The 16,314-nt window shown below is 27.9% G+C and overlaps 3 protein-coding genes across 3 annotated transcripts; 1 reads left to right on the top strand and 2 right to left on the bottom strand.

Annotated features, from left to right (window-relative positions):
- Window positions 1-1,336: 1,336 nt before the first annotated feature.
- Window positions 1,337-3,357, bottom strand: LOC113381901 (transmembrane protein adipocyte-associated 1 homolog). The gene is given in 9 exon segments (XM_026620550.1): window positions 1,337-1,815; window positions 1,884-2,029; window positions 2,080-2,262; window positions 2,375-2,632; window positions 2,728-2,800; window positions 2,859-2,887; window positions 2,890-3,033; window positions 3,036-3,079; window positions 3,146-3,357. Coding segments are annotated over 9 exon segments (1,158 nt in total). The 5' UTR covers window positions 3,256-3,357; the 3' UTR covers window positions 1,337-1,644.
- A 9,680-nt stretch (window positions 3,358-13,037) lies between these two features.
- LOC113381903 lies at window positions 13,038-13,756 on the top strand. The gene is made up of 3 exons (XM_026620552.1): window positions 13,038-13,201; window positions 13,259-13,434; window positions 13,606-13,756. Exons 1-3 carry the CDS (start codon window positions 13,088-13,090, stop codon window positions 13,754-13,756), a joined length of 441 nt encoding a protein of 146 aa, XP_026476337.1. The 5' UTR covers window positions 13,038-13,087.
- Window positions 13,757-13,924: 168 nt separating this feature from the next.
- Window positions 13,925-15,381, bottom strand: LOC113381902. Its single transcript, XM_026620551.1, has 6 exons — window positions 15,192-15,381; window positions 14,931-15,120; window positions 14,707-14,856; window positions 14,465-14,632; window positions 14,098-14,239; window positions 13,925-13,944 (listed from the first exon to the last, which is right to left on the bottom strand). The coding sequence occupies exons 2-6, from the start codon at window positions 15,003-15,005 to the stop codon at window positions 13,925-13,927; spliced, it is 555 nt and encodes a 184-aa protein (XP_026476336.1). The 5' UTR covers window positions 15,006-15,120; window positions 15,192-15,381.
- Between the last annotated feature and the right edge of the window lie 933 nt (window positions 15,382-16,314).

Raw genomic sequence — 16,314 nt, 5'->3', positions numbered from 1 at the left:
ATATAATAACAAGCATAATCACAAAAGATGTTAATTGCAATAATTTTTTATTTCATAGTTAAATGAAACGAAGAGCTCCACCCAACAAATGGCCACACAAGCAAAGGAAATGCAATCACAGATTAAACTCCTATCAAATGATTCACTTAATACACCAAATAAATTAGAAGCAATATTTACCAGTTCTACTTCAACACCAATTCCTACCAAAGTGACACAATCTGCTAGTGCTTTAGCAGCTAATGTGATATTTGGCTCAAGTAGTGAATCACAAACGTCTAATAATTTTAGTAATGTAACACAAGCTTCATCCAGTGTAGGTAAGATAGACAATAATACATAATATTTTCAAGATTAACTAATGCAAATTATATTCATTATTTTGTAAGTATGGTCTTTTTTACCATCAAAAATGACTTTATTATTCTGTGATTTTACACAAGTAAGTTATACATAGTTTGTACAAAATATATCACTTGGTACAGATAATGATTTTTTTTTAAACTACTCATTTGTTTGCTAATATCACAACATTGAACATGAGGCTAGAATACCAATACCTATAAACAATTTGTTAACAAAATTTGTATTTTATAAGGAGATATAGTAATTGAAATGAGAAAACATTAAATTTTTACTTATTTATAGAGTTTAAGGTTTTTAACTAATTTTGAATATTTTGAAACATTCATGCCTTTAATAATAATTTAATCGTTTTCAACTTCTTTATGCTGCTCAGTACCAATACTTGTAAAGGAAAATCAGCCAGGGAAACCGAATGTGTTAAGTGCGATAAAGGAACAGTAAACATTCTTTTGAATGGTATGACTGTATTTCTATTGTTAATTAAAATGGATTCGTGCACGACTTCAAAATATTTTCATGTTACAGTAAATTGTAATAAGAAAATATAATCTGTATCAAATAATTTGATATTACTTAATGTCAATAGAAAGAATGATTATATGCAATAAGTGTACATAATTTTAATATTTACACAAAAATGATTTGTGATATGTAACAACAATTTTAGTGTGATATTCTTATAAGAGAATTGTTATTATACAAAAATTTAAACATTCTTTATATCTTATAAGTGTATTGAAAAAAAAAATTAAAACTGTTAGTATTATTAAGTCATATTTTATTTCTTAAATATTTGTATTTAACAAAAGATTTCATTGAAAATAGTTATGTTTTTACTATTATATTGATTACCCTAGAAAGTTTTAAAATTAAATGAGAATAAATAATAAAATTGAGAATAGATACAATCTTTGTTTCATAAATCACAGTCAAAAATATTTCACATCATTTACTAAACTAACCTTCTCCACTAAAGTGATATTAATACGCATTAAAACCCTTCTAAATCAACATTACATGAGTAATTTGCACTTTTCTTCTATCATCAGTAATGCTACCATGGATAAGTGAGTCTAAAGCATATCACCTGCTTATAACAAGTCAATACCGCTATTTAAATTAATACTATTTGGCAGAAAAGTGCATGTTAATCCTAATTATTTTTAAATGTCAAATAAGATCTTTGAATCTTTGTTATCATTCCCTTAATAGTAAACACTATTAATACCTATATTAATAGTTTTTGTTACTAGCATTGGTAAGTTTCAAATCTGAAAATCACTTTCCGAATGGGTGTTGATATCCTTGTGTTGGACCTGATATATCTAGGCTATGACTAGAAGTAATGCTATAACCTGTTATACTGTCTGGGCTTTGCAGAGAGGCCGCATATAAAGGATTCATCGGGGTTGTATTATCAAATTGTGTGCTGTCATATACACTATTATTCTGGAAAAGCACAAAAAGATGTAAGTAGATGATTTTTGTATCTGGTGAATGTGAAAATTATTTATTACTTGATATATATAATCAGAGTCTGTTTTTAATGAGCTAAATGATTGTTGATGTGGCAGAGACACATTATCATCTTCCATGACATCATCTACTTGAGCTTTGTATGAAAACATAACAGTAGGCTGAGATATTCTGAAATATAATTAATCTTGAAAATCTATTGTGATGTCAATGTTAATTGATTTCAACCAAATATACCCAAAAATTCTCTTAAGAAAGTGAGGTAAACAAATGGGGTATACATTGTAAAATACAATCCAGTAGTCACATCCACTATACATAAACCTTCAGGAACATCATAATTTAATAAACCAGCACCAACTGATTGAAGACCATCGTTAAAACACAAAATAAAAACATAAAAGTAAAAAGATCTCTTAGCTAAAAAGAAAAAAGATTTCATTGAAAATAGTTAAGTTTTTACTATTATATAGATATTAAACATATGTTTAAACAGTTTCGAATTATATAAAATTAATTCATCAAATCATACTTGGTAAGGCCAGTCTGTCTCTTAGCCTTGTCCAAGGTAAAATTAAGACAGCTCCATAAAGTGCTGTAAAAACAATACTGCTACAAAACCAAAAAAGCATGCCTCCATGGCCATATAAGTCAAAATCACGGCTGGCTATATGAAATGAATCATCTGGTAGAACTATTTCTAAAACACCTTGGGTAACTGTGAAGGCCAGAGATATACATGATGTTGCAAGAAACACATGTCTAATACTGCTATGACTATCTAAGTGCCCTATATAAATAAATATTAAATATTAGGTATGTGTATAAGTTAGGTTCAATATGGTCAATAACAACTTATTTAATAATTTGCGATATATTCATTACCAAAAGCTAGTCCAAAGATAACAACACTCATTTCTGTAGCCAGTAGAAAAAATCTGACCATCACCCAAAGAACCTATAATATTATTACGAAAAGATTTTTGTGGACAGTATTCATTTTCTGCATTTATTACCTTATCAGCTAAGCCACCTACTGGTGCAGCGCATTCACTGTCATCGATACAGTACATCTTAAAACACTAATTAATATGTTTACCCACACAAGGCCATAGAAAGCAAGAAATATTGGACTTGATGTTGCTCGTAACTTTAAACGTGCTCGATTAAATCGTATAAGAAGAAATATAAAAATATTACATTGGGTACTAGTATTATTAAATCCCAAATCCGAACTCTGTAAAAATAAAACGATAGACGATATAAATTCATGGCATGTAGCCTTGTATTCGTTAAAACTTACCTTGTATTGGCTATTTCTAAGTACAAAATCAATTTACAGAAATGATCCTGATCTAAAGGAGGTAATTCGGTTGTAGCATCATTTGAAGAAATATTTATAGGACCCGTCATTATATATATTAAACCTCACGTAATGTAGAGAAATCATCAATATAGTGTTAATGTAAACTAGTTTGAGCGTATGTTGTTCTTAATTGCCAAGAATAACAGGAAATTCACCAATAATAACGAGTGTCTTATTCATATATCGCATTACCTATATAATCATGACAATAACTATAACTAATATTCATTTTTTATTTCACTTGTAAAATGTTACATTATCTTAACAATAATGAGACAAAACAATATGAACAATAGCCAACAATAGCTGTCAAGAGTGTCAAGTGATTGTCAGATGTAGACTAGCGATAGTTTGAGAAAATGACACTGGCGCTGATAGAAATTGGTTGTGTGTTCATAGATATTTATACTATAAATTTTTTTTATAATACTTTAAATAAAAATTTTTTTGAAAAAAAAGTTGAAACAAAAATTTTTTTTTCCAGAATCAATTATTTTGTTAAGACAAGCAGAAAGTTTTTTGAAGCAATTAAATCGGACGCTTAGTTCTCTCGAAAACAGCCATTTTTTGTACATTTAGCTCCGTATCTTCGAAATGGCTGGGCCTGCCTTTGCCAAAAACTAATAATCACTTCTCCCAATCATTACTAATTGAATGTTTTTTAGATCATTCAAATCGGATACTCCGTTCTCTCAAAAACTCGATTTCTATACTCTGCACTCTTTGCTCTTTATCTCCGTAACTGCTGGACCTGCCTTTGCCAAAAACTAATCAGCACATCTCCTTATCAATAGGAATCGAATGTTTTTTTAACCATTCAAATCGGTTCATCCGTGCGCCCAAAAACGTGACTGGAAATTTGTATCCATACATACATACACACACACATCCATTTTTTCTGAGGTATGACAAAATGTTCAGAAACCTTCAAAACGTCGAGAAATGTAAAAATTTTCAATTCCGATTTTCGGCCCATTACAATAACTTACCCTACGGGAAGTTAATAAGCCAAAATAATTTCATAAAACAATTTTAACTGGAGAATTTTCGCAAATAATAAATTTTTTGTTTGAATTTCGCGCTTTAAATTGTACAAGAGGTGACAGTCATTCTGACACATGTTGATAACTTCCAAAGAAATTTTCGTGAATTAACACGCGGTCGGGTTAATTATGATTTTTAATTAAATCCTTGATTAGTTTTAATTAATTTAAGCATCAAAACGTGTAATTAATTTAGTAGATCATTTTGATATAATAAATTTATCGTGAAACGTTAATTAAAAGCCAAAAAATGGATATGTGTAGAAGTGCCTTGGTGTACCTTGAATAGTTTGATAAGTATCTCTTTCAGGGCCTTCATTTTGAGTCAATTTTATAATTAAACAATTCATTTACAGCGTCAATGTATCCTTTATTTATATATATGCAATTCTTAATAGTATAATTTATATATGTGCTTTTGTAGGTTATACTTTGGTACTTTTACCACATATCTCTTTATTATCGAATTCTAAATTCACGAAAGTCTCTAATGTAAGTCGTGTGTCGTGTATTGTGTAAAGACTTTACTCGGACAATTGCAACAGGTCAAATTGACTTGTAAAAGACTAAAGTTATGTAGTGGTTCTAAAGTAGTGATTTTGTGTCGAGTACTTGAGATTTCTGGCAGATGCTCCAGAGGTGGTTCGAGTAATGAGTTAGTGCTCTGGGAGCTGCTGTAGAGGATATCGAACAATGTAAGTGCAAAGCATGTTTTATACAAAGCGAGTCAAAGAACATATTTCTGATATATACAGGCATTTATCATATTACATCTGATATGTAGTACTTTATTTTAAATATTCAATATTTAATACTTATGTATATATATATATATATATATATATATATATATATATATATATATATATATATACATAAGATATATATACATAAGATATATACATATATCAGATATATATACATATATATATATATATATATATATATATATATATATATATATATATATATATAAAGCGAGAGGGTTTTCTTCAGATGGTGAAATAATATGATAAAATTGTTCTTGGGCATCCATCCAGTAATTAATAACAGTTTTATTGAAAGAAAATGTTTTGATTTATTTAATTTATTAAATTGGTGAGATTTATGTTTTTTTACATGTTTTTATTTATATTTTTCTGTGGATGAGTTTAATCAAGACCCGAAACATATGTTTTCTTAATAAAAACATTTTCTTTCAATAAAACTGTTTTTAATTACTGGATGGATGCCCAAGAACAATTTTATCATATATATATTTACATAAGAATTAAATATTGAATATTTAAAATAAAGTACTACATATGCAGTATATATGCATTAAGTTTTTCTTATCTTTGAATTTAAAGCAGTAAAATAATTTTGAAAATGTTTACTTCATCACAATATTTTTTGTAATCTTTAGTGAAACTATAATTTAAATAGAAACAAATAAAAAGATATTACTCATAATTTATTTTCTGAAAGAGGTTTACAATTAATGACCGAGTTTTTTTATTATATACTACTTTTATGCTTGTAATGATAATATTTCTTATATAATTATGTATTTGATGCTTGTTTTTCATATTAAATGAAATTAATTGAAAGATGCTTTGAGAACTTGTGCCTCTTTTATCCGATATCATTTATAAAGCAGTCTGTATATATTTTAGTGAAATATTTTCTGGCTCGTGCATTATTAATATAGTTGTATACATATATCTGCTGAAAATATCGTTTATACTATTATATTTGAGTCAATATCATTTTCTTTAATAAGATATACTTTATTAATTTTTAATTCATAAAATACAATATATTCTTGTTTATTCAACTACAACTATTATGCTAATAAAAGATTTTAAATTAATTTGGCAGACATATGTATTAAAGACTATGTTCATATTTAATTTGCTATGGGGAAAACATGTTGATTCAGTTTTTTTAATTTACTTATGAATTAAAATTCTATGAATGTTTTAAATCAATATAAAAGATAAATTTTGTACTTCTCGTATGTATCAAAGACATTGAAAATAATTTATATTATTATAATTCCATAATAATATTCCACCAGAGATTCCTTTGCTCTATAAATAACGCTATGAACTGATTTTGTGTGGAATTCAGAATTCTTATGTATATTAAATTTTTGTTACCAAATTATTAGTTAACCAATACAGCTTTCTGTAAGCATCGATTACTCATTTGTTGAAGAGGCCCTAGCCTTCTTCCTTAGGTAACTCCTAAATTGATGGTACTTTATTACAAATTACAAATTTACTTTGTTACAAAAATATCTTTTTTTGTGACACCTCTTGTTTATTATTCTTTGGAAACAATTTTTTAAATTACATTTCCAGTATCAAGAATCATGTGTTTTCCCTGTAGCGATATTGACTGCATGTACATTCTTATTTATGGATAACACGATTGTTGATTTTGATCAAAATATTTCAAATACTCAATACGACTTACCAAATTGTTAATTGAATGCAGCTTTTAAAAGTCTTTTACTGTAATTTTATTTTAAATTTATTCAATTATATTGCTGCATAGCTAAATGATAGATTTTTATTTTTTTATTATTAAAAACAATTTTGATCAAGACTTGCAATCAAAGTTTCAAAGAGTTGACTTGAATGATTAGACAAAATATAGTTTTGTTTACAAGTTTATTATTCGATTCAAGTTGTAAAAATTATTTAACTCGATTTCTAAAGGATAACAATCAGCTTTAAACAGTTTTGAAGTTTTTAATGTTCAAGTTTTCGAACATTTTTCATTATTTCATTTTACAAGTTTTATTGAATTTCTTTTATGGCTTTTTCTAATAATTTGTATATTATTCAAGTCAACTAAATTTGTTTTTGTCTCGATTAATTGTAAAGGTTTCACATGTTTTATCAAGTCGTATAAACAATTTTGATTCGATTAATATCATTTCATTTCATCGATTAACTAATTAATTCTCTCGAATAATTTTTTTTTTCTAAGTCCAAATTTTTTGATTATAATTCTTTCGAATAATTTTTTTTTTTCTAAGTCCTTTCAGATATTTTTTGTTTTCTAAGTCCAAATTTTCTGATTATAATTCTCTCGAATAATTTTTTTTTTTCTAAGTCCAAATTTTCTGAAACCTTTTCAATTAAGACAGACGAGTTATTTATGCATGCTGTATTATCCCAAAGCCAACATTCGAATGAATGAGGCTCACATTGAATATTTCACAACGAGAAAATTTTATTGGGGCAAAGTTAAATATTTTAACTAAGTCCCAGTAATTTTTTCTCGTTGTGAAAATTTCAACGTGGACTTCATTTCATTCGAGTGTTGGTTTTGGGAATTGGTGTGAGGGAACACTAAAAAACATAAAAAAGTTTCAACGCTGAACAGAAAAGAGAAAAATTGATCTGGGACTTAGGGGGTTTTTTTTAGGCTCTCCACCCTCTCCTTCCTCCTCCTCCTCCTTCTTTTACCCTTTTTTTCCTTTTTTCCGCTTTTTTCACATTTTTTTTTCCTTTTTTGGTGTTTTTTCGCATGTTGTGGTTTTTGGGTAGATTTTTGGGTTCGGCATGCATCTTCCGCAATGTGTCTCTCTGCGTGTAACCTCTCGCATCATGGACCTCAGGTTGACCATCACTTGGTGTGTTCGTTTCAGGACCCTTTGCGCTCGCCAACAGCCAGCCACCAGCACTGCTCCATTTTTTCTGCTTCAGAGTTCCTTGTCGTCGCCTTAGGCCGGATTCGATCCTGCTCACCTTGTGCCTCCAGAGTTATTTCACCGAGTATGCGGTCCCTTAAACCACTCGGCTATTTGTGTTATTGATGATAAAAGTTATTTTCATTCTCATATTGTATTAATATTGAATTTTAATAAAGAATATGTATCATACACATCTCTCTTATTCATCATCTGCCTCTACCCCTCTCTTTCCCCAATGCTTCCTCTTTTTTTTTTTCTTTTTTTTTCCTTTATGTATCTCCCTTACAGTCAAGTGCGAAACTTGAGTTTTTTGTTTTTCAGAAATATTCTAAGTGTCAAGGTCGAAATGCGACACCTGAATTTAATATTTTGAACTAATATTTGATATTTATGAAAAACTATACATTCGAATTTTCAAGCATCTTGGGGATTTGAACCGAGAAACAATGAGCAACCGTAGTGGCAACTTAACGATCTCGGCCAATTAGTTATACAGAACTCACTGCTATTTTTAAAAATATAAAGTCTTATTTTGATGATGAAAGATATAGGCTTCCTAAAAAAATTGTGTGCCAGTTGTGCGAATGGCTGAGATCGTAAAGATGCGGTCGGCTTAAGACAGAATAACAATTCGAGGTTCGCCAGTTCGAACCCCATTTAACTGAAAAAAATATTTGGAACCAATAATTTTTCAAACTGTGTAAATAAATAAGACATATAGATAAATAATTAAATTTATTGAGTGTCAGCATTACAAAAATCGACATAATATATAGTGCATATATATAAATATAAATGTATATATATACGCATGTATATATGTATATATATATATATATATATATATATATATATATATAAATAAATAAATATATAAAAGATAAGAAATAGTAGGAGAAGGATAATTTTTAATAAATTCATATTTACGCCTGGTTAGCAGTAAACCAAACCTACTTTGGTGTAATTTAAAAATCTTATTATTTTTCCGATAAAAAAACAGTCTATCAGGAGCAGCCAAAATTGGCCAAAATCGTGACATTCAAATGCAATTTCAAGGCCCTTAATGAATGAAATTAATAATTTTAATTAATGCTTTGTGTAGACTAAAGTACAATCTTTATACCAAACCAAAAAAAATTCAAATTTATCATTGTCTTCATAGTTAAAATCAGCTTCAAAGTTGGCAATTTATCAAACTTCAATTTGGTACCAAGGGCAGAAAAACTTTTTTTTCCAAAAACTGATTTCATATTCGGAATCAGCGCCTCGAAAACTATCAGAATCAGTCAAAACATTTTAAAAATCGCGAAAAAAAATTTTCATTTCATTAGTAAAATTTTGATTTTGCAACCAAAGATTTCGATTTTTCGGGGGGTGTATGTGGATTTGTCCAAAAACGGAAAACATTTTTGAAATCAGCGTCCCAAAATCTTTTGGAATCAGTCAAAATATTTCAAAAATTGCGAAAACAAATCCATTTTTTTGATAAAATTCCGATGTTGCAGCTAAAGATTTCGTTGTTTTGCAGACATACAACCACCCTGAAAGCTCATCAATCGTGATAATTACGTCCTTTCGATTAAACAGACTTTTCCAATGAGTTCTTGATTATAAATTTCCTCTACTATAGGCGAGACTCAGAGGTTCCTTGTATGACATTCTTATAAAACCTGTAATTAGAATAAAAATTTATTCTAAGAATACACATTTAAAATAAGATTACATAGTCATTTCCACAGATTTCTAAACAAAGTTTTTGCCGTTTGCCGTATACGTATAAATTCTTTAAATTTTTACAACTCGGTATACATCAAATCGATGCATTAATAAAGTTTACGTGAAAAAAATATTCAGTGATTCTGGTGTATATTTTAGCAATTTCGAAGAACTAGTTGCTGTGGGATCTTTATACGATTGAATAAAATATAGATTATTTAATGTTATAAAATTGTAGAATAAATCATTTATATTAATCGAATAACTTGATATGATATTGACAATCCGTGAATAGTAGTCCATGATATAAAGTTAAAACCATAGGTTTTTTAACTTTTCGTTCGTGGAGTAAGTTATTGTAATTGTCCAGAAATCAAAAATGAAAGTTTTTGCGTATCTTCACGCAAAAAAATGTATGTATGTATGTGCGTGTGTGTGTTCGGATACAATTTTTCGTCGACGATTTAGAGAGAACGAATTAATCGATTTGAATGATTCAAAAATCATTCGATTGCTATTAAAGGAAACGCGTGCTGATTAGTTTTTGGCAAAGACAGGTCCAGCCGTTTACAAAATAAGGAGCTAAATGTGGAAAATATGGCAGCTTTTTAAAGAACGAAGCATCAAAAAACCGTTCGCTTGTGTTGAAGAATTGATTGTTTTTGGGCAAAGCAAAAAAAATTGTGGATTTCAAAATATCAAATCTTTTTCTTTTTTAATTTTCAAAACAAAATTTTTTGATATCGAAAATGATTCGTATCTTTAAATTGTAGCTCATTTTCAAAAACTCATTTATATACTTAAAATAAATAATTTTAATTTTGCAATTCAGTGTATATAATTCTTATAAATATGAGATAAAATCCTTTATCCTAACTTCGATTGATTAAGTTTTGTTTGTTTAGTTTTCATGTAAACATAGATAAACGTCGTTGTCTAATTTATATAAGCTTTTATATTTTGTCTATAAAATAGGAAAAATGGAAGTTACAATATTTATAATAATCTATTTGAGAACATTTGAGATTCCTCGAATATTTCGAAACATTGCTAGATGATCATTACGGTACGGGAAGTTCTAGCAAATTGCCTTAAGGCACGATGCGATACTATTTGAAAATGATATCAAATTGTGTTAAAGGTATTTAAAAAACATGAATAGTAACCCATAGTTTTTACATATCATTTTCAAATTAAGTAAAATATATTCAACTAGTTGGTTTGGTATTTAGCCTTGAGGCAAGTTACATGAACTTCCCGATATGTGTAAATAATCGACTGAATCAATAAAAAATAAATGAATTTATGAGTGATTAAAAGTATTCCGAGTGGATTTATTACACATATTTGAAAACGAACTAACACGTTAACGCGGAGTATTTTCTAAAAGCAAATTTTAAAAATTCAACAATTTTTGTATTTGAACCAGTTTCCGTAGGACTTTAATGATTTATTACGTTTATTAAGACCAAGTACTCTATCGTTATACCAAGTAAATCGTCTAATTTTAATTTTAACAAACGTCAAAAAAACTACTCATTTTCTCAAATTTTGATAAATTTTTAAAGTTAAACTACTTGTCGTAAGGCGGTAATTTTTTGTTAAGTTCTATAAGACCACGATATATATCGCCAAAAAAGTCCCATAAAAATCGGCTTAATTTTTTTTCTTTCAACAATTAATTACAAGAAAACGGCTCGGTAGATTTTCACCTCAAACTAATCAGTACCATTCCCAACTAATATCTTTAGAACAGTTTTTGATTTTTTAAAATCGATTCGGTAGTTTGAGCTTGAATGTGGACGAAAAGTTTAACCTTTTTTTTCAAATTACAAAGAAACGGTTTGGCAGATCGTCTCACAAAACTGATAAACGATAGTCCTCATTGAGATACATCAAATGGCTTTTAAATTTCTGAAATTGGTACAGGCGTTTTTAAGAAAACGTCGATCAAAGGTTTAATTTTGACAAAAAAAACAATTCTAATTTTTGCAAACTTTGAAGATTTTTTAAATTAAACGACTTGTCGTAGGACCGTAATATTTTAGTATGATCTACAAGACTATGGATCTACAAGACTATGGTATCTACCGATCTTTACCAAAAACTAATCAGCACGATTCCCAACCAATATCTATCGAACAGTTTTTTCAAAATCGATTCAGAATTGCGGGCTAAAACGTGGACGAAAAATTTTTCACTTTTCTGCGATTTACAAAGAAACGGCCTGGTCGATCGTTTTACAAAAGGTCAGAAATGCTAGTCCTCATCGAGATACATCGAATGGTTTTAAATGTTTGAAATAGGTCCAGCCGTTTTGGAGAAAACGTCGATTTACGGCAAAAAATCTGTTCACACACACACACATACTTTTTCCAAATTTGGTCTCATTCGATTCAGAATGACTTGAAACGTCGAGAAAACATGAAATTAGCGAGTCGGATTTTTTGATGAAAACATAAACTTCTCCTTCGGGAAGTTAAAAAAAAGTGAATTTAACCGTGGTTTTAACTTGATATTTATTCTATTCAAATTAAGTAAAATGTATAAAAATTATCTGATTTTAAATATCACACAACAAAAAAATAACAAAAATCTGAAGTGTTTTAATTAATTATTAAACTTTTATTTAATTAATTAGCTAAAAATAATTGTCAACAAGTTTGGCATTCGAAATTTCTAACCTCAAAAACTGCAATTTAATTGTATGTAAAGGAATAAATTCAGGTATTAATAATTGTTTGAGATTCAATAAATATTACAATGCAAGCATAAAAATGAATGTGTCAAAAATATATTCAACAACTATTTATTTCGAATTATTCCTAACTGTTTGCCAAAATATTTTTGAATACATAGCATTAACCAGTTTGCTCAAATTTAAAATAAAAAACATTATTTGGTACTTACCTAAATCACATAAAAAACACTTCAAGTTTAAATCTATCATTTATGATATGAACATTTATTATTATGATAAAGACACTTGTATAATTAAATTTTTAATATTGCTTTGCAAGTGACGTTAGTAAGGAACTCGTTGCGTCGTTTTCTGACATTGTTTCTGTCTGTTGGTATACAAGTTCTTTCACCGATTTTTCCTTCGTGTGTTGGTGCCAATTGAACGAAGTTAACCTCATAGTCATAAACGTCATATGACGTTGACCATTTTACTGGATTGTTTGCTTTTCTGTTTTGTTACGAAATTACAAAATAAAGTGTTAATAAATTAAATTATTTATATAAATACATTATTGACTATTTAAATATGAATATTAATGAAATAAATACAAGGTATCTATTAGTGTACCAATACCTTTAGACGAAAATGTTGAAAAATACAGTTATTCAGAAATAGTCATACAACTTATAAAATATATTTTGCATGTTCGTCGACAAATACCTTTTAATTATGATACGTTTAGTTACTTAATGAATAAAAATAAACATAAATATGATGGAAATGTTAATACTACTAATGTACTTGCTGCACGTCGTTACAAAATATATGAAGCTACATTGAAATCACTAAATAATTTATTTCAGGTTTGTATTATTGATGTAATTGTTTATTTGATACACATAATTACTAATATTTTGCAGAATCTACAAAAAGAGATTACTACAAATTTTGAATGCATACATCAAATATCAATAGTGTTGGGAGGATCACCTGTTACAGCTAAAGAAGTTTATGATGTTTATAGAAAATCATGTTCATATCTAAATATAAGTAACTCAAAAAATAATAAACGATATCTTTTTAACAAAATATTGAGGTAAGTGTTACATTCTTTTTATTCTCAATAGTTTATATCACAATCATTAATACATTTGTTTCTTGCCGTATTGTGTGCATAAGACATTATTGTCTTTAAAAGATTATAAAGTGTGCCCGAATTACTTCATATTTAGTATGCATTACCTGTTTTCAAAAATGTATGTTTCAGTTCTCTCATGAAATCACCACAATTACAAAACAATGTTAAGAAAACACTGCCAGTAAACAAAACAAATATTTTAATAAAAACATCAGTGGATAAATTTGAATCAGTAGAGGAGTTTCTTCCTAAGGATAATTTCAAAATACCTATGAATTGACAAAAGTGAATTTTGATTTTAATGAAGTTGAAATATCTGGAAATGAATTACATTCCAGTAATGTCTGCAGTTGCGAATGCAGATGGTACCAATCAAAAGAAATAATTAAAGGTTTTAAAGATGAACTAGTTAATGGAAAATTAATATGGTTATGACAATTAAAATGATTTAGCTAATTAAATTATTTTCTAATTCAATAAATGATGAGTTAATTTTTGCATGTATTTACATAATGAATACAATATCACTTTTAATAACTATATTAAATCTTAAGATTTTTAATCGTTGATATGGATTGTAATTATAATGTATATACATATACCAAAATAAACTAGTAATACCTAGTAAAGATACTTCTTGATTCTCTGTTTTCCCATGTTTTTCACATTCCTCAGGCTCTGAATCCGATTCTAATTCTGATTCAGAATTACTGGGTGGAAATTCATCTTCGGAATCATTATTACTTTCTGTTACACTAGTACTCTAGTAATACAAAAAATTCTGCATAAAATGTGTGTTAATTAAATAATAAATTATGATTATTTTAATTGAGATAAATGCTAGCAAATATTTAAATGTAGCGCAATGCATTGTGCAAGAATTATGAATAAAAAAAAGAGCCAAAATTAACATAAGACTTTGAAAAAGTGATATTAAAGTATGAAGTTATGTGATGAAAATATAAAATTTAATATTAATAAGCTGTACCTGTGTTGCAATAATTTCACCTTTAACATTTCTGTTAATTAGATTTCCCATAATGAAAGCAGTAGGACATTTATTTGCTACAAGAACAGCTTTTACTTTATAAACAATTGTCTCTAAAATTCTAAGAACTGTGGGAACGCACGACATCAATGCTACATCTTTTGTTGTCTGGAATAAAAAAATAAACACATATTACATTAAAGACATTCAGGATATATGATATTAAAAAAAATGTTAATAACTTTAGCCTGAACACAAATAGAATTTATAAATCTAGTACTCTGCTGCATTGTTTTTAATATATTAGTTACATCCTCTGTATTATTTCTTAGCAAAACTTCTAGCCCGGACAAACCTTGTTTTAAAAAAATCTTAAGTATCATAGGAGATTGCTGAAAAAATTAATAAGTAAAATGAATTAATATAACTTAAAACCATTTACTAAGATGTTTAAACTAGTACTTGCTTTTATAAAAATGTTAATGATTATTTTTGAATCTTGTTCTTTGGCCAATAACATTAGTTTTCCTAATGTGTTCATTATAGCTTCCCAAAATCTTAAGTGCTGAGTACTCGATAATGGTTTTAATATTCGATCACGAACAGCTTGAATAAATGCATGAAATACATTCCTGTATAGTAGTGGAAAATTGGACCTATAATGAATGAATAAGACATTATAAATAACAACGACATTATAAAATTTTGTGGATAATGTTGATTTTACTTGTGAAAACAAGGAAAAGTCTTTAGATGATATTTTTTTTTATCTGCTGCTGCAATTTCCTCTCTTAACCAGTTAACATTCTGTACAATTTTTTTGACATCTGCCTTGTGAAAATAATTTTTCAATACTATTTCTAGGTTTAAATTGGAATTTCTTCCTTTCTCTATTGCACCTGTTTCATCATACCATTCTTCACTTAAAATTCATGTGATAATGTAATGAGTTTACTTTCTAAATCATTGTCTTCAATATATTGAGTTAAAGTTAAAGCATTTAATATTTATTAAATTGGCGGCACAAGGTAATGTTATAATAACTGATCTATGTCCAAGGAAAAAGTTTGCAGCAGATACTACTAAATCATGCATACTTTTTTCTTCAGAATCACAGCTTGTTGGAAATCCACCAAGTAACTCTAAAATAAAAGTAAATTATGAATAATAGAAATTAGCACTAAATTACTAGTTAATTCGTGGAACAATAATTATGCAAATCCAACCTTTAAATAATGGTTTATTTTTTGAAATGGTAAATCCTGTCCAACCAAATATAGATGAAAAAAACTTTTGTAACAAAAATAGGCAAGTTTTAGCTTGCATTGTTTTCTCGAAATACATTACATTAGCATCTTTTATATAATCACATTCCTTCAAAACATCAACTAATATATTGCAAATTTCGATAAAATTCTCTAATACATTGGGTATGATAGGAATAATTTCCTTCATCAAAACTTCAGGTGCTTCCATAAAATTTTGTTCCTCTGATAATTTACTTTTACCATTTAAGATTTCTAATTTATAGATAATATTCTGAAGTATATACCTAAAATAAAAATATTCATCAAAGACATAGTTAAAATGGATTTGATTCATATACCTCAATATTATATCGATATCATAATTTGCTTAAATAGTTTAACTGCAGAATATTATGAATGAGTTTTCTTCATAAAACTTTGGAATAAAACTTTATTCAATTATCTAAATATTTACTAGATGGCCTATAAATTGTACTCACGACATTTCATCCCATAGTTATGCTCTCTTCTTTATTACTTACTAACAATTTTTTTTCAGCAGTATTATCAAACTATTATCATATGCTCTGAATATTTTTCCAC

Source organism: Ctenocephalides felis, unplaced genomic scaffold, assembly GCF_003426905.1.
Source record: "Ctenocephalides felis isolate EL2017-DRISC unplaced genomic scaffold, ASM342690v1 CF-g0.4_SCAFFOLD_03193, whole genome shotgun sequence".
Classification (NCBI taxonomy): domain Eukaryota; kingdom Metazoa; phylum Arthropoda; class Insecta; order Siphonaptera; family Pulicidae; genus Ctenocephalides; species Ctenocephalides felis.
Note: the sequence above shows the minus strand (reverse complement) of the source record. Positions and strands in the feature narration are given on the sequence as shown.

Bases quoted from the DNA above. Each gene is read 5' to 3' on its own strand.
- LOC113381903 (XM_026620552.1), top strand. From the start codon at position 13,088: ATGAATAAAAATAAACATAAATATGATGGAAATGTTAATACTACTAAT. The intron at 13,202-13,258 runs GTTTGTATTATT...AATATTTTGCAG, and splicing joins CACTAAATAATTTATTTCAG to AATCTACAAAAAGAGATTAC. The intron at 13,435-13,605 runs GTAAGTGTTACA...TGTATGTTTCAG, and splicing joins CTTTTTAACAAAATATTGAG to TTCTCTCATGAAATCACCAC.
- LOC113381902 (XM_026620551.1), bottom strand. From the start codon at position 15,005: ATGAACACATTAGGAAAACTAATGTTATTGGCCAAAGAACAAGATTCA. The intron at 14,857-14,930 runs GCAAGTACTAGT...TAATTTTTTCAG, and splicing joins TCATTAACATTTTTATAAAA to CAATCTCCTATGATACTTAA. The intron at 14,240-14,464 runs GTACAGCTTATT...TTGTATTACTAG, and splicing joins GTGAAATTATTGCAACACAG to AGTACTAGTGTAACAGAAAG.